This window comes from Saimiri boliviensis, chromosome 5 (genome assembly GCF_048565385.1).
Source record: "Saimiri boliviensis isolate mSaiBol1 chromosome 5, mSaiBol1.pri, whole genome shotgun sequence".
In the NCBI taxonomy this organism is placed as follows: Eukaryota; Metazoa; Chordata; class Mammalia; order Primates; family Cebidae; genus Saimiri; species Saimiri boliviensis.
Window position 1 is genome coordinate 53,503,747 of NC_133453.1, and position 23,710 is coordinate 53,527,456.

General features: G+C 34.5%; 1 protein-coding gene across 1 annotated transcript; it reads left to right on the forward strand.

Annotated features, from left to right (window-relative positions):
* The first annotated feature begins 221 nt into the window (after nt 1-221).
* Nucleotides 222-22,642, forward strand: ZSWIM2 (zinc finger SWIM-type containing 2). Its single transcript, XM_003944206.3, has 9 exons — nt 222-418; nt 1,627-1,703; nt 5,409-5,449; nt 11,488-11,698; nt 12,826-13,074; nt 16,358-16,442; nt 16,924-17,033; nt 20,419-20,572; nt 21,773-22,642. Exons 1-9 carry the CDS (start codon nt 254-256, stop codon nt 22,571-22,573), a joined length of 1,893 nt encoding a protein of 630 aa, XP_003944255.1. The 5' UTR covers nt 222-253; the 3' UTR covers nt 22,574-22,642.
* The last annotated feature ends 1,068 nt before the right edge of the window (nt 22,643-23,710 follow it).

Sequence of the window (23,710 nt, forward strand, 5' to 3'; positions counted from 1 at the left end):
GGCGGCCAGATGATGATTAAAAACATTCCTCAGGGGCGTCACTTCAAGATGCAGCGGAGGCCGGGGCGCGCTGCAGAATCCCTGCCAGCCCGCACCTTTGGTGCCCGCACTTCGTCGGCGCAAGGCACGCCGGGACACCGCGGAGCCCACCCACCGTCACCAAGGCAACCAGCCTGCACGCCGTTGCCTTGGACACCGACGGGCGCCTCCATGAGCCGAGCGGAGGGGCCGCCTCCGCCCGCACCCAGCCAGGATGCTTCGCGCGGGCCATAAGGCCTCTGAAAGGCGAAGACACTTGAGCGAGAGCCTCCGCTGGCACCAAGAGCAGGCGCTGAGTAGCAGCATCTACCTCCTACGAGAGATGGGCCCCACAGGCTTCCTGCTGAGGGAGGAGGAGCCGGAAAACAAGAATTTCCGAGTAACTACCGCCCCTACCGCCTGACGCTCGCCACTAGCCCGGCCCGCCAGGTTTCCCCCCAACCCCCCAGCCGGTCCCCCCAACCAGGCATACCCAATGTGTGTAGCCACCGTCACAATCCCTGCAGATACTTGCTGCCTCACCCCTAAAAGCGCCTTCCCGCGAGGGTTCCAGACTTGAAAAGACGTGCAAATTAAGAAGGAAATAGTATTTATTAGAAGTTTCTTTTTTGGAGGTTAAGATCTCAAACTGCAACTCTTGTAAAAGATGATGGCTCTTGATCTTTAGGCTTGAAAATGTCAGAGGCTTTATATGAATATCTTGTTTGCATTACATGTGTTCTTGGATCCGTTGTTAGTGGTCATCAGTCTTGTAAAACAAACGAAATGAAAATTCTACCATCTGCTAGCATACTGGAGATATTTGCTAAATAAATACATCGATTTCCCTTTACTCTTTGTTCACCCTGAAACTGTATGAAGGCCCTATTAAAGGGTGGTTTAAATGGCAATACCTTGGAAAGGTATTAATGAATAAAAATTCAAGTTTGCTGAAAGACCACAGATACTTCATATTTGCATAGTCCATTCTTAACCACTCAAAAATCAGCCACTGTACTACCTCCTAGGAGTTCACTTATAAAATTTTACGTTATTGTCTTACATAAGAGCTGAATGCAGTTTACTAGCCTGTGCGTATTTAAAGCATCTTTTTTTAACTTGGTTGCTTTAATACTTACTGCATTTAATTGTTTTAGCCAAACTAGTCTTGGTGAATAAATTTTGTCCTCTTCAATAAAATTAAATAAATTCACCGACTCAAAGATATCAAACAAAATCCAAAATGAGTTACCTTACAAAAGGTGCTTAGCTGCACCCCAAAGTAGAATTTCCTTACAGTAACGAATTTATGGGTTGATTTTTGCTTTTTTGTTTTTTGACTTTGGAAATTAGATTTATTTTCACCTGCCTAAGGACAGGTCACTTTAAAACCATTTTAATTTGTTAATTTGCTAACAAAGATAAATAACGAAATGAAAAATCAGCCTACAGGCTGGTATCAAGAGTTAAGATTCTCCAGAAGAAATCTATTCAACATTTCGGAATCACCTAAACTAAATTACCTCTTCAGATCTCTATTATTAACTCAGTTTTGCTTTAACTCTAAAATTTTACTGATTTTTTAATGTATGCATTTTTCTTTGAAAGGTTTTTCTAGGAAATCCTCATGTTTGTAACTGTTCCATATTTCTGAAAGGAGGGGAACTTTGTAAGCATATCTGCTGGTAAGTAACTTTTTAATGAAGATCTTCCACAAAGGAACATCTTGGTGTGTTACATATTTCGTCTTTTTCGTGGTTTGAATAACCACAAAATTAAAGAAATGTGATGTTAGGGGAATATAAAGTTAAAATGGTCATGGCTTAACAATAAATTTTTCAGTATTTCCCTTTATTCTGAAAATTGAATATTTAAATTGAGAAGCATTTTATAATGTTAATGCTTTTAAATAGAAAAAAATCAATTTTAGATTCTCATGTACAAATGTGAAATCTTACTAAAAATGGGGAAAAATCCTGATCCCACCACTGATAATAATTATGTGGTTCATTTGAGATATGGCTGTGCTTCAACAAATTGTGTTTCCAAAATCACATTTTCTTGAATAGTAAATGTTCCATTTCCTGCATGTATTCATAGGAATTGAAAGTATTCACCTTTTCCATTATTGGTCTGTGGCCATCAAGTTTCAAAATATTTTCCTTTTCTATTAACATTTGACTATGAATCATTTTTAAATTTTCATTTAAATTTTTTTTATATATTTAGGGGGTGCAAGTATAGGTTTCTTACATGCATATATTGCATAATGATGAAGTCTGGACTTTTAGTGTACTCATCACCCCAATAGTGAATATAGTCTCTGCTGCCTCTTATTTCACTCTATATGTCTGTGTGAGCCATTGTTTAGCTTCTACTATTAACTGAGAACATGCAGTATTTGACTTTCTATTTCTGAATTATTTCACTTAGGATGATGGCCTCTAGTTCCATCCATGCTGCTACAAAAGACATGGTTTTATTAATTTTCATGGCTGAGTTATATTATATGGTAGATACACACACACACACACACACACACACACACACACACCCCACATTTTTTCTTTTTCTTTTTTTTTTTTTTTTTGAGGCTGGGTTTTGGTCTCGTTGCCCAAGCTGGAGTGCAATAGCGCCATCTCGGCTCACCACAAACTCTGCCTCCCAGGTTCAAGCGAGTCTCCTGCCTCAGCTTCCTGAGTAGCTGAAATTACAGACATTTGCTATCATGCCCAGTTAATTTTTTTTTTTTTGTTTGTTTTGTTTTGTTTTGTTTTTGAGACGGAGTTTCGCTCTTGTTACCTAGGCTGGAGTGCAATGGCGCGATCTCGGCTCACCGCAACCTCCGCCTCCTGGGTTCAGGCAATTCTCCTGCCTCAGCCTCCTGAGTAGCTGGGATTATAGGCACGTGCCACCATGCCCAGCTAATTTTTTTGTATTTTTAGTAGAGACGGGGTTTCACCATGTTGACCAGGATAGTCTCGATCTCTTGACCTCGTGATCCACCCGCCTCGGCCTCCCAAAGTGCTGGGATTACAGGCTTGAGCCACCGTGCCCGGCCTATTTTTAGTATTTTTAGTAGAGACGGGGTTTCACCGTGTTGACCAGAATGGTCTCGATCTCTTGACCTTGTGATCCACCCGCCTCAGCCTCCCAAAGTGCTGGGATTACAGGATTGAGCCACCGCACCTGGCCTAATTTTGTATTTTTAGTAGAGATGAGGTTTCTCCATGTTGGTCAGGCTGGTCTCAAACTCCCCACTTCAGATGATTTGACCGCCTCAGCCTCCCAAAATGCTGGGATTAGAGGCGTGAGCCACTGTGCACGGCCTATCTATATATATCACATTTTATTTATCCAGCCTAAAATTATTTATAGTTAGGTTGATTCCATGTCTTTGCTACTGTGAATAATGCTGTGATAAAAATATGAGTTCAGGTATCTTTTTGATATAATGATTTCTTTCCCTGTAGTTATATACCCTGGAATAGGATTGCTGGGTCATGGTAGCTCTAATTTTAGTTCTTTGAGAAATCTCCATTCTGTTTTCCACAAAGGTCATACTAATTTGCCTTCCTAGCAAGAGTATATAAGCATTCTTTTTTCTCCAGGTCCTTTGCAATGTTTGTTGTTTTTTGACTTTTAAATAATAGTCATTATAACATGTATAAGATCTCATTGTAGTTTTAATTTCCATTTCTCTTATGATTAGTGATGTCGAGCATTTTATCATATGTTTGTTGGCCACTTGTATTTTTTTTTTTGAATGTCTGTTCATGTCCTTTGCCCACTTTTTAATGAGGTTATTGGGTTTTCAGAATATTAGCCCTCTGTCAAATAATGTAGTTTGCAAATATTTCTCACCATTCCTTAAATTGTCTGTTTACGCTGTTGATTGTTTCATTTGTTCTGCAGAAGCGTTATTGTTTAATTAAGTCTATTAAACTCTTTTTCTTTTTGTTGCATTTGCTTATGAGGACTTGATCATAAATTATTTGCCCAGGCCAATGTCCAGAAGAGTGTTTCTTAGGTTTTCTTCAAGGTTATTGTAGTTTAAGATCTCACATTTAGGTCTTTAATTCATTTTGAGTTAATTTTTGTATATGGTGAAAGCTATGGGTCCACTTTGATTCCTCTGCCTATGGCTACCTAATTTTCCCAGCACCATTTGTTGAATAGAGTGTCATTTCCCCAGTGTATAATTTTGTTGACCTCTAGAAATATTAAAAAATTTTTCTTTAGTTTAAATCCAAATCAACTCTTTTTGTTTTGCCTATCTATACTCCTACTAATAAATTATTAATATTATTTTAATTTAGTTGATATTTAACATGAAAAAATAAGAAATTAAGAAAAGATTATGAGTTTCATATTTCCAATGCTTTTCTTTACAATAAAAAACACATAGTTGTTATTTCTAATGTTTTTACCTACAAAGTTTTTTGCTCTTTCATTTTGATCAGTTTTTATTAAACATCTAGTAATACAAGTTATTTACTCTACTTGACATAAAGATAAAATATGGTCCTTTCACAACTTATAATTTGGTATCATGATTACATTTAAAATAGGCTTTTTTTTTTCATTTTATGTTAGGGCAGGGGTATTCTGTTTTGATTAATATAGAACTCACATTGTACAATATTGTAACTATTAAGTAAATGGAAATATAATCAAAGTGTTTTATATATGAAAGTATTTTTGAATAAAATAGGTGTTTCCCACTTTTTTTTAAAGGTTGCATTCCGTTTTAATTCTTAAAATGTAAAGATTGTTTTTCCAGTCTACATGCATAAATAGGAATTGAAAGTATTCACCTTTTCCATATTGGCCTATGGCAGTCAAATTTCAAAATGTTTTTCTTTTCAATTAACATATGACTATGAATCGCTTTTTAAATTTTCATTTTTTAAATTTTTATGTATTTGGGGGGTACAAATACAGGTTTCTTACATGCATATATTGCATAGTGGTGAAATCCGGTCCGTTAAAGTGGTATATGTAGGAAAACAGCCATTTGGTACCCTATCCAGAAAATTACTCCATTTCCAGAGAAGTTTAAAGGCAGTACCATAAATACCTAAATCCCCTCATTATCCTTTCCCTGTGAATGACTGTATGTTGTTAGAAATACATGGACTCTTTCTGGCAAATCTCTTGACACCAAATGTCTTTTGTTTTCATTAATCATACTTTTTTCACATATGGTTATTTTAAAATATAAGTTTAACAACTATTGTAACAGAAAGTTGATGAGTTTTAGGTTTATTCATAACACTTTCAGTAATGTAACTCATAATTCAATTTCTATTCTTAATATGTTAAATGTCTTTTTGAGGTTATGTCAAAAATAAATGTCTTGATTTTTTTTTTCTACTTGTGAATGTTAGGGTCTTGTTGAAAAAATTCAAGCTTCCAAGGAACCATGAATGTAAGTTTTGCAGTTTGAGTTTTTTGTTTTGTTATTTTATTTTACTGATTTAATATGATAATTATAAAATAAAAAATATGAGAATTTTTTATTTAACATTTTCTAAACTTAGATGATTGTTTTTCTAAGGAATCTGGAAACTGTCAGTAGCTCAGCTTGTTAAACTAAAGAACATTTTTCATCTTTAGAAAAATGTAACTTTATATGTCATTTTCAAACTCATAGGTACTTAAAAACAGGTATGAAGCAATGGTTAGTTATTAAATAGAAAAATATTTATGTATTCTAAGAAAAGGTTACAGTTGTTTCTGTATCTAAAATTATTTTAATTGTGAGAAAAATAGCAAATGTGATTTTTTTTTTTAGATACCAGAAATAGACAGTTGGCATGGCACATTATATTATTCAAAAATGTTTGCTAAATGAAATTTTTTTGCAAAAAAAAGCAGAGTAAAAAGTATTTTTTAGGTGAGTACTTAAATTGAGTTTAGAGCCGTTATATAGTTATATAAGTTTAAATTCCAGAGTTCTCAAAAGCAAGAGAGAAAGAAAAATAATTGCATTATAAGTCACTTAAATTTGTACATTTTATAGTAAAGATACTGTCATGGTGAAGAGATTAACTGCAGTTGAGGAATTGTTTGACTTATACTAGACCCATCTAAGAACTGCCACCATAGCATGTGTATACCTATGTAATAATCCTGCAAGATCTGCACATGTTCCCCAGAACTTAAAGTAAAATTTAAAGAAACTATTAACAAATGTTTCTGATATTCATGAAGAATTAAATTGATAATTAGTTCGAATTTTTTTTCTATTCAACGAGTATTGGTTTTAGTTAGGCAAGTTTATTTCCCCCAGCTATTATATAATTATAATCACAGTAGACATATTTTAAAATTTATACCAGATAATAAATTATCATTAGTGTTTCACAGGGATTTTTCTTTTGTTCTCTTTTTTACTCTATATATTCTATTAGAAATGTCTCCCATTTTCCATGTCTGCAACTATTAACTCTGTATCAACGATTCCCACTCTTACCAGCAGACCAATATTTCCTGTTGACTTCTGGGCAGCTCAATTTGGAGGTTCCATGGGCATCTTAAATCCTAGGTTTCTCCATCTGTGCTCCCCTTTTAGATTTCCTACCTCACATATTGGCTTTCCTTTTTATTGTCTCTTCACAGCTATAGACTTTGATATTCTCTGTGATTTTTTCTCTCTCATCCTCTTCTGCCATATATCTACACATGCCACAAATCCTGCTTGTTTTACATCCAACATGTTTCTCTAGTGTTTCTATCTCTCCATACTCATTCTTACCTTTGTTATACTTTCCTCAGCCCTTAGTACCATTCTGTGTAGCCTCTTTGTTTTTAGTGACTGCACTTTGCACTTGGTCTTTCATCCTCTAGATAGACAGATTCTTTCTAAAATGTCACCCTCTTCTTAATCCTCTCTTTCATTCCATTCTTGCTTGTTGACTAGGTTGTGTGATTTCATACATATTGTTTTCTTTTTGACTTCTCCATTGTATTCACTGAAGTTAAATGTTGCCCCCCCACCACCTCCAAAGGCTTAGTTATTCTCTACACTATTTTTCCATATTATTGCCACAAGCTTCTATACTGAGGTTGTCCAATAGGAATATAACATACATATGTAATTTTCTATTAGCCATATTATAAGAAGTGAAAAGAGACAGGGACCTAATTTTAATATATATTTTAACTTAGCCTAGTACATCAAAATATTATTGTGTCAACATGTAATCAATATAAAAGTTATGAGCTATTTACTGTTTTAATACTAAGTCTTCAAAATCTAGCATGTTTGTTATACTTCTAGTGCATCTCAATTCTGACACTATTTTTCAGTGGAAATACTTGATCTGTATATAGACTTCCTAAAAAATTTTAGTTGAAAAATAGATTCACATATCCAAATTGTTACATACTTATATATATATATATATTCAGAGCTATAGATTATCAGCTCTAAGTTAAAAACTAAATTTTTAATTTTAAAAAATTTGAAATTTGGTTTTTCAGTCACACTAGTCAAATTTCAAATACACAATAGCTACCTATGGCTAACAGCTACCATATTCAACAGTGCAGTTCCACTGAATTAAATTCAACAAATATTTATTATACCACACATTTGCCAGGAGCTATGCTAGGTACTTCTTATAAATTGAATCATATGTATTGCTGGCATATGAATGTTTTTTATCTAAAACACAGCAATTTTGTATTGATCAATCTAATATTTTATGCTGTATTATTATTATTTGCACTTGTTGATGACAGCAACCATTCAGTCTACAGTAGGGAATTTTTTAATGTTTAAAATTAATCCTATGTAATTTGACAATTTTACTTTCTTCTGAAATAAACATTTTGATATCTTTTGTATTTAAAAGAAATTTTAAATAGTAAACATTGAGAAAATCCCATGTGTACAATGTAATACTAGAGAGTATAATAATATTCAAAGAAAGCAAGTCTTAATGATCTTGAAATTTGTTATTTAAATTAAAGCTAGAATAAACATACATGAAAAATAATTTAAAGAAAACTAAATAATTTACTCATTAGGATTACGTATAGTATTTAAATAAGTGTGGAGGGAATATTACTTGTAATAGAAGAGAAGAGTTTTGAACATCATTCAGGGATTCTTTTCTGAAAGGAATCTGGAAGCAATTATCTGTATTCTATTGCTGCATATAAGAAAACTGAGGCCCCGTGAGGTGGCTCACTATAATCCCAGCACTTTGGGAGACCGTGGTGGGTGGATCGCCTGAGATCAGGTGTTCCAGACCAGCCTGACCAATGTCAATGTGGTGAAACCTTGTCCCTACAAAAAATGCAAAAATTAGCTAGGTGTGATGGTGGGCGCCTGTAATCCCAGCTACTCTGGAGGCTGAGGTAGGAGAATTGCTTGAATCTCGGAGGAGGAGGTTGCAGTGAGCTGAGAGCTGAGAGTATGCCACTGCACTCCTGCCCAGGTGACAGAGCTAAAAAACAAACAAACACACAAACAAAAAACAACAACAAAAAAAACACATCACACTCTCTTTTCTTTTTGAAGACCAACAAGGTGATTATATGAGAATTTTATTATAAAAAGTATCAATTTATCAATTTTTGAACACTGAACATTCTTTTTTCTACAAATATTTTCCCAACAAAACCTAGATTTACCACCTGATAATTTATTTTAAATACAATGACTAGTAAATACTACCTATTCTTTGTGTAATTAAATATTTATGAATAAAATTTAAACACTATTAAAGGAAATTTTTCTAAATTCTTACCAGAAAGATATAAACTTTTTATTTTCTATTTTCTTTTTATGATTTTACATATACCATGAAACAGCCTAATAGTCTCTCAGAATTCTGTGTTCTGCTTTTATCAGACACTGTTACTTTATATTTTCAATGCTATATAATCTCTGTAATGAAAGTCATCAAAGCCTAGCTAATATTTCACTGAATATGGTATACTATAAGCAGTTTAACATTCTTCCATTATTAGACATTTAATTTATTTCTAACTACTTGTTATATAATTTGTACGTGAAGCTTTTTCTCTTTTCAAATATTTCCTTAGCCTAAAGTCTTATTGTGTTTTGGAGTAGAGGTGTTAATATTTTTATGTCTTCCTGCCATATGTTTTGCCAAATTTCTTTTCAGTATACTTTTGCTGATTTACACTGATTTCAGCAATATGTCACTTTCTTTAAGTTTTATTTGTTTTTTGGATTCTTGTTTTTGGCACATTTTAACTATAGTGCTTAGCATACAAAGAAAGATATGAACAGTGTATTTAAGAAATATGAAAATAAAGATAAATAGAAATATTTTGCCATGTTAGTAATATTTCTATACTTTTGGAAAGAAAGCCACACAAAGCAGGAAAAACACCAGATACAAGGTTCATAATGATCTATCTGTGCATGGTAAATTAAATAAGAAAATAGTTTCTATTCTCCAGTATATTTATTTAACATTCCTTTATGGAAGATCTAAAATGCCTTCAAATAACTATTTTAAATACAAAAGAAATAACATAAGGCAAACAAATCATAACATTTATTATTGTTTATTCAGTCAGTTTTATATAGTGTCAGTGCTTTATTCTTATTTTAACTCATTTGTCTTTAATACCAATGATATTGAACATCTTGTGCTTTGTTTATGATTTGTGTTTCATGTGACTTGTACTTTGGTTATTTATCGATAAAACTGCAAACATAATTTTGTAAATATTATAAGCATTGCTTTTTCAAATATTTTTCTAATCTGTTATAAATATTTTCTTTATGGATTTGTTAAATTTTGTTATATATATGAATTTTTGTGTTATTAAATCAGATCATATGTTCTTTTCATGTTTATTGTCTCAACCCTTTAAAAAGCATCTTTCTTCCATAGTATCAATAGTCCTTTGGAGTTTTTTCTTCTCATTTTATTATTATTTTTGTTCTTCATTACATAATAGCATCAGTGTGTAGTCGCTTTGGTACAAGTTGGAGGTGGGTATTTGGTTTGAGTTAATTTTCCTCCATATTGTCACCCAGTTTCAGTTACAGTATTGGATAATCCTTCTTTTCTTCTTTAACAATGTTTATTATTTAGAGAGTTCTCATATATTATTACATTTATTATTTGTACAACACATTGTGGTATCAGTTCAGGTTAGCTGTCTTGCCCTCTTCTTTCAAAATATTCCTGTATAGTCTTATACATTAATTTTTCCAAATTCACTTTAGAAGAGGTTGTTTCTTCCTTTTATTTTCCAATTCAGATTTTACCACACAGAACAGTTTGTGGCCAGCTTCTTTTATGAAATTTTATTCTTCCATATTTCTGTTGTCCCAGAGCATCTTCATTCCTGAAAGCACAATATTTTGTTTTTTTTTTTTTTAATATTTCTCCCCTTTTTTAGAGAGCAGATGTTGCTGTGTCTCTGTGACAAATAGCCCTTCTCCCCCAAAGTAATGGGTAATTAACGTATGATGCCCTCTGACAGTCCACTTGCCACAACACCTCAGACAGGGAACAGCGATTTCTGTCTTGAAATGTAATTGTGCTGTTTTTGGTATTTTTAGTGTTTAGTTTGGTGGGGCGGGGGGGGGGGGGTCTTTCCAGAATAACAGAGTATTTCATTATCTTGGAAATAATTATATATATATATATATATATATATATATATATATATATATATATGATACACAAATTGAATAGAAGACAGGGGACCAATAACAATAACAACTAGCATTTAAATTATGGCATATTGGAAGGAGCAAAGGGATGGGCCAATGAATAAAGAATCTGGGATTCCCTGATCGAAACTACAGGCACTTAGAACATCATTCCCTTAAGGATTGCAGGGTGGAGAAAATTCAGAATTCAAAAAATGCACATGCCAATGGTACAGGCAATATAGTAACTAATAGATTGTCCTTAGAAACACTGACCAAATCTCTTGAGGACAAGACTAATGAGACACTATTTTGTAGGCACACCAAACAGAAACAGAAAATAGGCACAATTAAGTCCTGCTCTTCCACTATTTTTTCATTCACTTACTCATCTAACAAATAGAGTAGCTACTCAGATATCCCTGTTTTCTCCTTATATATTCATGTCCTGATTATTTTAATATTCTGATATGTTGATAAAATATTTGTTTGTGGACAAGAGAACAGATCAAAGTATATGACATGATTGTAACACTAATGCAAGGATGAACAGTGCCATATTCAAGTGCACTGTTTGCATTGACTCTTCTTTAGTAACAAGAAAAAGAATAATTTATATATTTTTTAAGTGACTCTCTTCTGACATTTTGGCTCTGAAAAAAATATATAAAGAAGTAGTCAGTATCAGTGTAATAATTCAATCAAAACTGTCTCTCTGATATTTGAAAGAAAATTCCAACTTTCAACATAAGTTGTTACCTCTCTGTATCTCCAGTTTTGTGACTGAATTTTAATACTTTGGGATTTTTCACTAGCTGCGTTACAGATGGGGCTTGTAGAAAGAGAGATAAATGACCTGCTTCGGGGGATACATCGAGTTCAAACTCCCCAGCCAGGAACAAATGACAAAAACGAACATGTTAAAGAAGATGAATACATTAAACAGAAGGAAATTGATTCAGAGGATATCTGCTCTATTTGTCAAGAGCTACTTTTAGAGAAAAAGCTTCCTGTCACCTTTTGTAGGTGATGTATTTTTTCTTTGGATTCTTAAAACTTATGAAAAATTCTGAAACGTATTTGTGATTTATTACCTTAGGAGACATGATAGAGAAAAAATAGACAACTTTACCTACTACTAATTTATACTTAATTAACATTATTTTGTTTCCTAACATATATATATATATATATATATATATATATATATATATATATATATATGTTATGAGCTAAATATATGCTCTTACTCTAAATCTTTCTGAGCTACACTTCAAGGGTGAAAACTGAAACATAATTCCACAATTATTCCTCCTCCCACCTTGAATAGCAAGAGTAGAATAATTTCTGTGTTTTTATTTTATACACACGAATAAACGCTATGGCATATTATATTTATAAAGAGTTTTCTGAACGTAAAGATTATTTTACTTTGAAATTACAAAAATTATTTTCAGTTTTTCACAATTCTACCTTTAAACCTAAATAATTCAGTTTTTACATATGCACAAATGTTTGTTGAGAGTCTAATATTCATACTTTTCTTCACACTGTAAAGTAGGACTTGAAAAATTTGGACAGTCATTTGCCATTGCAATTTTTTATTCTTTTTTTCTACTGATCATTTAATAGAACTTTTGTTCATATTGTGGTTGTTAATCTGTCTGCTTCTATTGCATATTGTAAAATTATTAACTACTTCCCAAAATGGTATTTCTCTCAGTAGACATTTCTTTGGTAATACCATGTATTGTGTGACTTCTGGAAAAGTAAGGTGGCACCCCTGCTCTCAGTGAAGCATTTTATTAAAATAATAACATTATTTTCCTTTGTGTTAAGCCTATATTCATTCTCACTTTACAAATGAAAATATTTTAATGATACAAAGTCTTTCACCATTTCATTGGAATGAAGGAAAATTTAAGTTTGGAATTCTACTGTATTCAAGATGATTGATTATAATAGAGTGAGTGAGTAAGTTTGTGAGTGTGTATGTAATCAAGCTATATCTGACAATCAGTTCAGAATCCATTTTTATGTGGAATGAAGATGGTAGCACAGGAAATTTTATTTATATAAATATATATAATATATACAATGAATTTCTAAAACTGCTATATACAAATGGTAAACTTGAATTTTATCTCTCGTAGGTTTGGTTGTGGCAATAGTATTCATATAAAATGCATGAAGATCTTAGCTAATTATCAGGATACATCAAACATTTCCACGTTGAAATGTCCTCTGTGCAGGAAAGAGTTTGCACCATTAAAACTTATTTTGGAGGAATTCAAAAATGCTAGCAAACTTGTAACTGCAGCAGAGAAAGAGAGACTGGACAAACACCTTGGAATTCCCTGTAATAACTGCAAACAATTTCCAATTGAGGGGAAGTGTTATAAGTAAGTGTCATCTGTAAATTATAAGCATGTGTTCTTATTTTTTTATATCAGAAAACTTTGAGCATTACAATACCTGATCTGTAGCCTCCCTCTTCCTGCATATACTGTTTGACTTATGTGACGGCCGCTTACTTAGGACTTGCAAACTGACCACCTATCTCAGTCTAGTATCTCAGGAACTCCAACCGTTTTATTTTTGTTTCCTGTCCTGTATAGGGGAATTTGTTTGAGCTCTGGTCTAGATTGAGTCTGAAGTAGCACTCCATCCTAGAAGCTCTGGATACAGGATAGCTGGCTTTAGCCTAGATGAGTTTCCAAGGTTTCAGAGCCTTGCTGGATGTCTCACTCTCTGTACCTTTCTTTGACCTACCTATGAGGTTATTGCCAAAAATTCCTAAGATTGGGCCAGAGGGATATTAACTAGATTGACTAAATATTTAATACAGTCCCCCCTCCTAAATTGCAATGAGTACAGGTTTTGTTTTCTTTCATATCTTATACTTCAACAACAACTACAAAAAGTGATAATTATTAGAGCAAACAATTTTCACTGTAACCCCCAAACTTTCCTGCAATTGTCATGATAAAACATAAATTAATTGCTATGCCTGGGAAATTGCATTTTCTTAATTAAAATTTTAAGTTAACAGTACATTAAGAAGAAAACATTATTTCAATCTTTGTTACTTTTTTTTTGAAATGCATCAGTTTACTTTTCAGCCTTCTTAAGTTATATTATGATGAGCCCAATTTAAATTACGTATATTAAAATTCTCTCATAAAACCATAAAATGTTATCACATCCAACAGCAAATTATACCTTTCTCCTTTAAATTTAGTTTTGTATGTGTTATACAGAAGAAAGTTAATTATTAACAAAAGTGTTGATTGGAAAATGGCTGGCCTGAGAAGGCTCCTAGGGAGGATCCTCACTCGGGGAAAAAGTGCAGAATGTTTATAAACTTTTAGCAAGAGGTATTCAGTGAGGTTCAGGAATGCTGGTTAAAGAGGATTCTAGGAAAAAGAAGGACTTGATCTTTGGTATCAGCAGCCGTCATATGGGGAAATTAAATTTTCTCAAGAGGGTAGATAGGACCAGCAAGGAGCTAACATTACATGTCAAAGAGGGGGCTGGGACATGTGGGGGAACAAGGACATGTGAGGGCCACAGTGTAAAATTCTGAATCCTTACAATAATTGTTCCTCAAATAGTTTACATGCAGCATTAGTATAACTCTTGCTTTTAGGTATCTTGTTGATGACGGTACACTCGTGTCACTCAGAGCTTTTTGACTGCTCTTTCTGTCCTGGGGCATTATTCTTCCTACTAAGTAAACACATCACCCACTATCCTGCCCCCTGCCCACTGCCCTACACTCTCCTTTGAGAATGTTTTTTCTCATCTCATAACTTCTCCTCTATGGATTTGACTAACAATTACTAATCTCTGTCTCCATTCTCCTTTATGAATTTAAGAATGCATTTTCAATGTTTGTGACTCCATCCTCCTTCCATTCTCTCAAGTACTGATATTTCAGTCATCAGCCTGAAAAACTATTTCCAATTCTTTTAGGAATAGATTGAGTAGGAGACAAGATTAATTAGAAAGTTTCTTCATTACTTCTTCATTCAAATTTCAGAATTCAGCTACTTCATCTTTTAAGAGGTTAATTCCAAAATTATTAGATATATATTAAAATACAGCAATGTTTTTTTCTAGCCGAGCATACTTTGATGTATTGAATAAATTGTACCATTGCTCCAATCCATTGATGTTAATTATTAAAATCTTTCTTGTCTGTATAAAGAGTAATAATGAATAAATTTGCATTTGCTTCTTTTAAGATGTCTGAGGGCCATATTTTCTTAAATTTCTCATGGCAATAATCTTCTAAATCTTTCATAACTTGAATAAAAAATCAGTTTACTTGACTACTGCTCAGAATATTTTCAGTTTGGCAAATTATGTTGCAAGTCATTAAAAATCCTCTGCTTATGACAAAATTTTTATAAACAATATAACCTTGAGATGGGGCTTTTATGGAAAGTGGTTTTTTTTTTTTTTTTGACTTGTCAATACTTTTATTGAGATATTTTGTATGTTTACCTTTTTCCATTCTGTGGGAAAAGAGAATATAATTCCTGTTTTCAAAAAATATGCTGCTAACTCAAACTCTGGCATTCATGAAACAACTGGAAAGCAGCACTGAATAATCAAATGACAGAATATCTAAGAGGCTTTAGATCCTATAGGAATTTAGAGAAAGAGGTAAATTAAAGCTAAGGTAGCCTGAGAAGGCATCATGGAAAGGGCACATGGTGGACAAAATAATGGACTTCCTAAAATGCCCACATCCTTATGCCCAGAACCTGTATGTCAGGTTGCATGTCATAGGGGAATTAAGGTTGCAGATGAAATTAAGGTTTCTAATCGGCTGACGTTGAAATAGAAAGGTTATCCTGGATTGCCTGGATAAGCCAGTGTAATCATATGGGTTCTTAAAAGCAGAAGAGGGAGGTGAGAGAGTCAGAGGGAAATGTGGCTGTGAAAGAAAGGCCGAGAGATGCTACACTGTTAACTTTGAAAATGGAGGAAAAGAATCACAAGCTAATAAATACAGGCAGCTTCTAGAACAGTGGTCCCCAAACATTTTGGCCCCAGGGACCAGTTTTGTGGAGGACAATTTTTTTCACAGGAATTGTTGGGGGATGATTTCGGGATGAAACTGTTCCACCTCAGATCATCAGACATCAGTTAGATTCTCATAAAGAGCGCACACCCTAGATCGCTCATATGTGCAGTTCACAATAGGGTTCACGCTCCTATGAGAATCTGATGCCACCACTGATCTGACAGAAGGTGGAGATTTGCTTGCCCACCATTTACCTCCTGCTATATATCCCGGTTCCTCACAGGCACAGACCAGGTTGGCGCTTAGGGTTGGGGACCCCTGTTCTAGAAGGTGGAAAGGGCAAGGAAATAGATTCTCCCCTGTAGCCCCCCAAAAGTAACACGGCCCTGCCAGTCCCTTGGTTTTAGCACATTGAAATGCATCTCAGACTTCTATCCTATGGAACTGTAAGATAATAAATTTGTGCAGTTTAAGATAAGTTTTTGGTAAATTTTTATAGCAGCAATAGGAAACTAATACATGGTGTGACTTGAAATGATCCTTGTCATGTTTAGATTGTTCCCAGGAAGTTTTGGTCAGAATTTTTCACCCAAACCCATCACAGTAATTGGATTTTTTTTCTTGCATGTTTTGATGTTTTATATTTTTAGGTGTACCGAATGCATAGAATATCACTTATGCCAGGAATGTTTTGATAGCTGCTGCCATCTTTCACACACATTTACATTTCGTAAGGTACAGTATCCATCTTGAATCTAATATCGTGTTTCTATTTGTTCTGTTAAAGAGCTAAGTCAGTCTAAGAATAAAAAGAATACATAACACTGTGGAATAGAGCTGAATGGTTTTTAATACAAACCTGAAGCCATATTTTTAGGAGAATTCTTTTTCATAAGGATGCACAAGGCAACCAGTTCTTACACGGGTAATTTATAAAATCTAACACAATACTACCTTCTATTTACCAGACAAGATAAAATATCCACAATTATTGTTATTATTTTTACCTTAAAAAGTAATGCTCTTATAGTAGCTATGCAATAGCATATGAGACTCACTAATAATTTGTAAATACTTTAAAGGGTTAAAAAATAATATGTATGCTTAAAAGTACTGTGTATTATTCATGTTATTGATATGCCGCCTACTAATTTCTATCCACAAAATGAAAATATCCATGACTTTCAAAGTAACATCTACTTTCTACCTATTACAGAAAAGAAACCAACAATGGAGATTACTAGAAAAAAGAGCAGAAGTTGTACAATACATAGATCCTAAAAATGAGATAGAAGAAAAGATATCACATTTTCAAGAAAAGCAAAGGTGAGGTTCCTAGTAAAATTTATATGTCTTGTATGACAGAATCTTTGAATAACTTTCCAATTGGAATAAGTTTTATTAATTCCTTTATTCTTCTTATTGAGCACTTATATACTAGGTGACGCTGTAGCATTCAACTGAAGAGCAAGGCTGTAGAGTTGGACTGCCTGAATCCAATCATAGTTCGACCACATGTTGTCTATGTGACTTGTGGACTAGTTACTTCACTTCTATCTGCCACATTTTCCTCATCTTTAAAATAGGAATAATTGTTAAAACCAGTATTGTAGGAATTTTATGATTATGAAATGAGTTAATACACAATAAATATTCAAATAATGTTATCTGTTATTATTAATTTGGCCAGAAAATATACTAGATAGGGGGAATACAGTAGTTTCCTCAGTAATCAAATAATCATTGAAGTAAATGTAAAATTGAAACTGACATAAATTATGTTATTAAAAAAAAAAGATTCAAAGGTATCTGAAATTTGCCTTTGAAATAACTGGCCTCTAGGGAAAGAAGTTCTTTTTTGCTTCATTCCCCTTCTGTCTTCTCCCTACTTCACCCTGTTGGAGGAAGAGTGCTGAGCAGTTTGGTTATATTTCAGGACATTGATTCAAAACATTATTAGTGGAGAGGTCTCCAGACCTTTTGTAATAGTACTGTTCAACTAAAGAAAATTTGAGCTGGGGTGATGGCTCATGCCTGTAATCCCAGCCCTTTGGGAGGCCAAGGCAGGTGGATCACCTGAGGTCAGGAGCTGGAGACCAGCCTGGCCAACATAGTGAAACCTCATCTCTACTTTAAAAAATTTTTTAAAAATTAGCAGGGCATGGTGGCATATACCTGTAATCCCAACTACTCAAGAGGCTGAGGCAGGAGAGTCACTTGAACCTGGGAGCTGGAGGTTGCAGTGAGCCAAGATGGGAACACTACACTCCAGCCTGGACAAAAGAGTGAGACTTCATCTCAAAAAAAAAGAGAAAGAAAGAAGGAAAGAAAGAAAATTTAGCATGTCATATAATTTTAAAAGATTGCCTACATTATGAAATGCATAGAAAAGAGACAACTTCTAAAGGATGGGATAAAACAGAAGTTAAAAATAATAATTTCAATGAATCAACCAAACAAAAAATGTACCCACTAAATATATATCTCACCCTCTCTCTCTCTATATATACACACACACATATATATAATACACCCATACCTTCACACATAAATACATACACATGTATATGTAAGTTTCTATCCAAACCTCAATTGATATATAGCCCATGCCTGTGGGTACTCCACACACATTGGAGACCAGAGCTCTTATGGGGAATAAAACGAGCCTACACAAAGGCTTTCAAACTCCATTTTCCCTGCACAGGTATTATACTTCTTCCTGTTAGAATGATAAGTTGTATAACTAATGGTTGGACTTAGGAGATATTGCGGGACAGGGAGTTGAGAAGGAGAACATTAGGGGAAGAAGTACATTTTAGGCAGAGAAAATGGAATAAATAAAAAGAGAATTTCAGAAAAAAGAAGAGTAGGTAACAACCTTAAAAGAGTTCTAAAAATATACATTTTGGCTGGGCGTAGTGGCTCATGCCTGTAATCCCAGCACTTTGGAAGGCCAAAGCGGGTGGATCACAAGGTCAAGAGATCGAGACCATCCTGGCCAACATGGTGAAACCCCGTCTCTACTAAAAGTGCAAAAAATTAGCCGGGCATGGTGGTGTGTGCCTGTGGTCCCAGCTACTCAGGAGGCTGAGACAGGAGAATTGCTTGAAATAGGAAAATGGAAGTTGCAGTGAGGCAGGATCGCACCACTGCACTCCAGCCTGGTGATAGAGCAAGACTCTGTCCAAAAAAAAAAAAAAAAAAAAAAAAAGTATATATATATATATATATACACACACACACACACACACACACACATTTTAATTTAAATCAGATGACTTTGGTAAAAGCAATTTCTGTAATATGATGGGGATATATCTGTAGAGTAATGAGAAGTACAGACTTTTCTGAAGAATATATTTGAACTTTGTTCTGAATGACTTTTGAATGATAGGGATACACCTGACCTTTTAACCAAGCTTTTTTTTTTCTGAAAGATTTGTTGTATATCTTTTACCAGTTGCGATGGCATCAAATAGTAGTTAATTCATAGTTTATCATCTTCGTTATGTCAGTCAGCACTTCCGGTACAAAAAATGGAGCTGGCCGGGCGCGGTGGCTCAAGCCTGTAATCCCAGCACTTTGGGAGGCCGAGGCGGGTGGATCACGAGGTCAAGAGATCAAGACCATCCTGGTCAACATGGTGAAACCCCATCTCTACTAAAAATACTAAAAATTAGCTGGGCATGGTGGCGTGTGCCTGTAATCCCAGCTACTCAGGAGGCTGAGGCAGGAGAATTGCCTGAACCCAGGAGGCGGAGGTTGCGGTGAGCCAAGATCGCACCATTGCACTCCAGCCTGGGCAACAAGAGCGAAACTCCGTCTCAAAAAAAAAAAAAAAAAAAAAAAAATGGAACTGGTACTTTTAGAGTTACATTAACATAGTCTAAAAATATTGAAGTGGTAAGAATATACCCCAAGTGCAAACAAATTTTCTTATCTCTTATGATCTACCCGTTTATCATAGTAGTCTATAATATTTAATGTGGCTTACTATACACTTCACTTCCTACCAGAAGACAGAGTGAATTTATTTATACTTTTCTAAACATTTGCCTAAGTGTGGGCTCAGACTAAAATATTATAATTTGAGTATATGGTCTGCTTTTACTGACGTTAAAGTGCAACTCAAACTCAAAAATCTTAGGTTAGCATTTTTATTTGATATGACTATGTAGAACTTTGTTCTTTTTTTTTTTTTTTTTTTTTTTTTTTTTTGAGATGGAGTCTCACTATGTCACCCAGGCTGGAGTGCAGTGTCGTGATCTTGGCTCACTCCAACCTCCACCTCCCAGGTCCAGGTGATTCTCCAACCTCAGCCTCCTGAGTAGCTGGGATTACAGGCACCTGCCACCATGCCCAGCTAATTTTTCTGTATTTTTATTAGAGATAGGGTTTACCATGTTGGCCAGGCTGCTCTCAAACACCTGACCATAGGTAATCCACCCACCTCAGCCTCCCAAAGTGCTGGGATTACAGGTGTGAGCCACTGTGCCTGGCCAAAAACTTTGTTCTTTGTGAAGTTGGATCCATATTGTTCAGGATCAATAAAATAGTTTTTTTTTTTTTTTAACTTTATAATGTTATCTTTAGTTCAAGAAAACCTAGGGTTTGATTACATTATTTATATAGAGGTTATTTACCTGTGCTATTGATCACTTCCTGATCTATAATAACGTGAACATTTATGTTTCTACTTATTCTCATTCAGCCAAGTTTACACACCAAAACACGTTGTAAGATCACTGCCTCTCCGACTGATTACTAAGAATAGTAAGCTGCTTGCTCCAGGCTACCAGTGTCTACTTTGCTTGAAAGCATTTCATCTTGGTCAACATGTAAGATTGCTACCATGTACTCACAAGGTAAAAGTCACATCATTTTAGTTTGACATTCCCTGTAGGATCAATTTTCACAAATGAAGTGATAATTTAAGTCTTCCCTTTTACTTTTGAGTTGTACTCTGTACAGAGGTGTTCACATTGCATAGCACATGTAGAAAGAACTACTGCAGAGACTATTGAGAATGCAGTTTTGCTCCCTGAGGATGTATTTATAGTCATTAGTACTCATTTCTGTATATACTAGCTAGGAAAGATAAAATGGAACTTTAAGTTAGATTCTTTTTATCTACTTTAGTTATCTGTAGAAGGAAAAACCTTATAGAATACTAATATTTTGCTATGTATTTTTATGATTCTTAAGATGAAACAGAAATGCCTAAATTCATATAATTTTTACTTCTTCCAAGCTTACTAGAATCACCATACTACTACTGGATCACTATATAATTGATAATCAACTATATAGTGGTTGATAACCAAGTTTTTTTCTGAATGAAGTCGCTTTAGCAAATAAAGCTTCAGTAATGACCACCAATGAAAGAGGTGCCCCTTCCTGAAGTGCGGCGGGGGGCCGGATAAATTGCCTCAGGGGGACGCATGTGGCCCACAGGCCGTAGTTTGGGGACGCCTGCTTTAGAGTCATCCTTACTTAAAATGGCCTATTATTTTATTTCCAAAAATTTAGCTTGTTATTTTATGTCTTACTCTCATCAGATCCATTTTCAACTCCAGTTGGTTATGACTTTTTTTTTAATTGCATTTTAGATTTTGGGGTACATGTGAAGAACGTGCAAGATTGTTGCATAGGTACACACATGGCAGTGTGATTTGCTGCCTTCCTTCCGGTTATGACTTAAAATAATTTTCATTAGAAATAATTAGATGGCAGTGAAATTAATAGCTTTAAGTAGATAAGTTTTTAACAAAATTACAAGAGTGCTATCCATAAAAGTTTTTGCATTTTAATATCAAAAATGGAAATCAGTCCCCATGTCAGTTATATTTAGAAGTGAACTTCTCCAAAATATTTTCATAAAACCTGATAAATAATTATTTTTCAATTTTGCTAAATATTTTAAATAATTACACAATTATAAAACTGGTGGAAATTTATTTAAATAAATTAATAAATTTATTTAAATAATTATTAATTTATTTTATGTTAATAAAATATTATTAACAAGATTATTATAGCTCTGATTAGCTTATCTTTTTTTAAAGTTTCACAGGAAATGTATTGACAATTGGTTATTCCACAAGTGCAATTCATGCCCTGTAGATGGACAAGTTATATATAACCCTTTAACTTGGAAAAATGCAGCAATGACTGGACAAGCGCATCAGTCTGTTGCAAACAGAGACATCATTCATCTATCAAAGCAAGAAGAACCAGAACTTTTTATTCCTGGTACTGGATTAGTCTTAAAACAAAATAGACTTGGAATTTTACCTAGCATACCTCAGTGTGATTTTGATAAATTGGATACATTTCAAAGCCCAAAAGATGCCTATGAAAATATAACAATCGATAATCTATGCTCTATCAAATTAGATAATTCAAGAAAATTAACCTATGAATATAAAATTAGCCAACATTTCCCCAGGTATCTTCAAGATCTACCCACTGTATCATTTGGGAAAATACCATCTCAAACATTTCTTCCTCCTATTGTTCGTAAGAATACTGTATGTCCCACTATAATGGAAAGTCCATGCATCAGTGAAAAATATCACACTAGTCAAAGCCAGATGACCAAAGGCTGTAAATGTAATAACCACAACCTAAAGAAGACCCCTGGTACTAAAATAAGAGGGAACAACAAGAGATCAACTTTACTTCCAGAGGATTTCAATCTTATTGTCAATTGGGACACAGCTAAATTTAGTTTGTCAAAAAGATATAATAACTGTATGGGGGAAATTAGACAAAAATGTAGTCATCTATCAAGACAGCCTCTGCCTCATTCTGTAAATACAAAAAGTGCTGAGCTATCTTTAATAATAGAAGGAGTTCAATTGTGAAAAAGTATTTTTGTTTACTATCAGAAAATATTTGAATGTTGAATATAAAAAATGTTTTGTATAGAACATAAGCACATATACTCTTGACAAATGTATATAAAATTCTCTGTTGGAATTTGCCTACTTATCTATAAACAGCTCACTACACTTAAAGGAAATGATCTCATTACTTTTTTTTTTAAATTTTACTTTAGGTTCTGGGGTAAATGTACAGATCACGCAGGGTTGTTGCATAGGTACTTACATGGCAAGATGGTTTGCTGCCTCTATCCCCCTGTCACCTATATTTGTCATTTCTCCCCATGTTATCCCTCCCCAACCTCCCTACCCTCCACTGCCCCTCTTTTAGTCCCCACCAACAGACCCCACTGTGTGATGCTCCCCTCCCTGTGTCCATGTGTTCTCATTGTTCAACGCTGCCTGTAAGTGAGGACATGCAGTGTTTGATTTTCTATTCTTTTGTCAGTTTGCTGAGAATGATGGTTTCCAGATTCATCCATGTCCCTACAAAGGACATGAACTCTCATTTTTTATGGCTGCATAGTATTCCATGGTATATATGTGCCACATTTTCCTTGTCCAGTCTATCATTGATGGGCATTTGGGTTGGTCCCAGGTCTTTGCTATTGCAAACCGTGCTGCAATGAACATACATGTGCATGTGTCTTCATAGTAGAACGATTTATAATCTTTTGGGTATATATCCAGTAATGAGATTGCTGAGTCAAATGGAATTTCTATTTCTAGATCCTTGTGATCTCATTACTTTTAAGACTTACGGCCGGGCGCAGTGGCTCACGCCTGTAATCCCAGCACTTTGGGAGGCCGAGGCGGGTGGATCACGAGGTCAAGAGATCGAGACCATCCTGGTCAACATGATGAAACCCCATCTCTACTAAAAATACAAAAATTAGCTGGGCATGGTGGCGCGTGCCTGTAGTCCCAGCTACTAGGGAGGCTGAGGCAGGAGAATTGCCTGAACCCAGGAGGCGGAGGTTGCGGTGAGCCGAGATCGCGCCATTGCACTCCAGCCTGGGTAACAAGAGCGAAACTCCGTCTCAAAAAAAAAAAAAAAAAAAAAAAAAGACTTACAGCATTAGGTGTCTTCATGAGTAATTCAGGATATTATAAATAATA

Excerpts from the sequence above, each read along its gene's own strand:
- ZSWIM2 (XM_003944206.3), top strand. The coding sequence starts at position 254 with ATGCTTCGCGCGGGCCATAAGGCCTCTGAAAGGCGAAGACACTTGAGC. Across the intron at positions 419-1,626 it reads CGGAAAACAAGAATTTCCGA|GTTTTTCTAGGAAATCCTCA; the intron begins GTAACTACCGCC and ends TTTCTTTGAAAG. Across the intron at positions 20,573-21,772 it reads TGCTACCATGTACTCACAAG|TTTCACAGGAAATGTATTGA; the intron begins GTAAAAGTCACA and ends CTTTTTTTAAAG.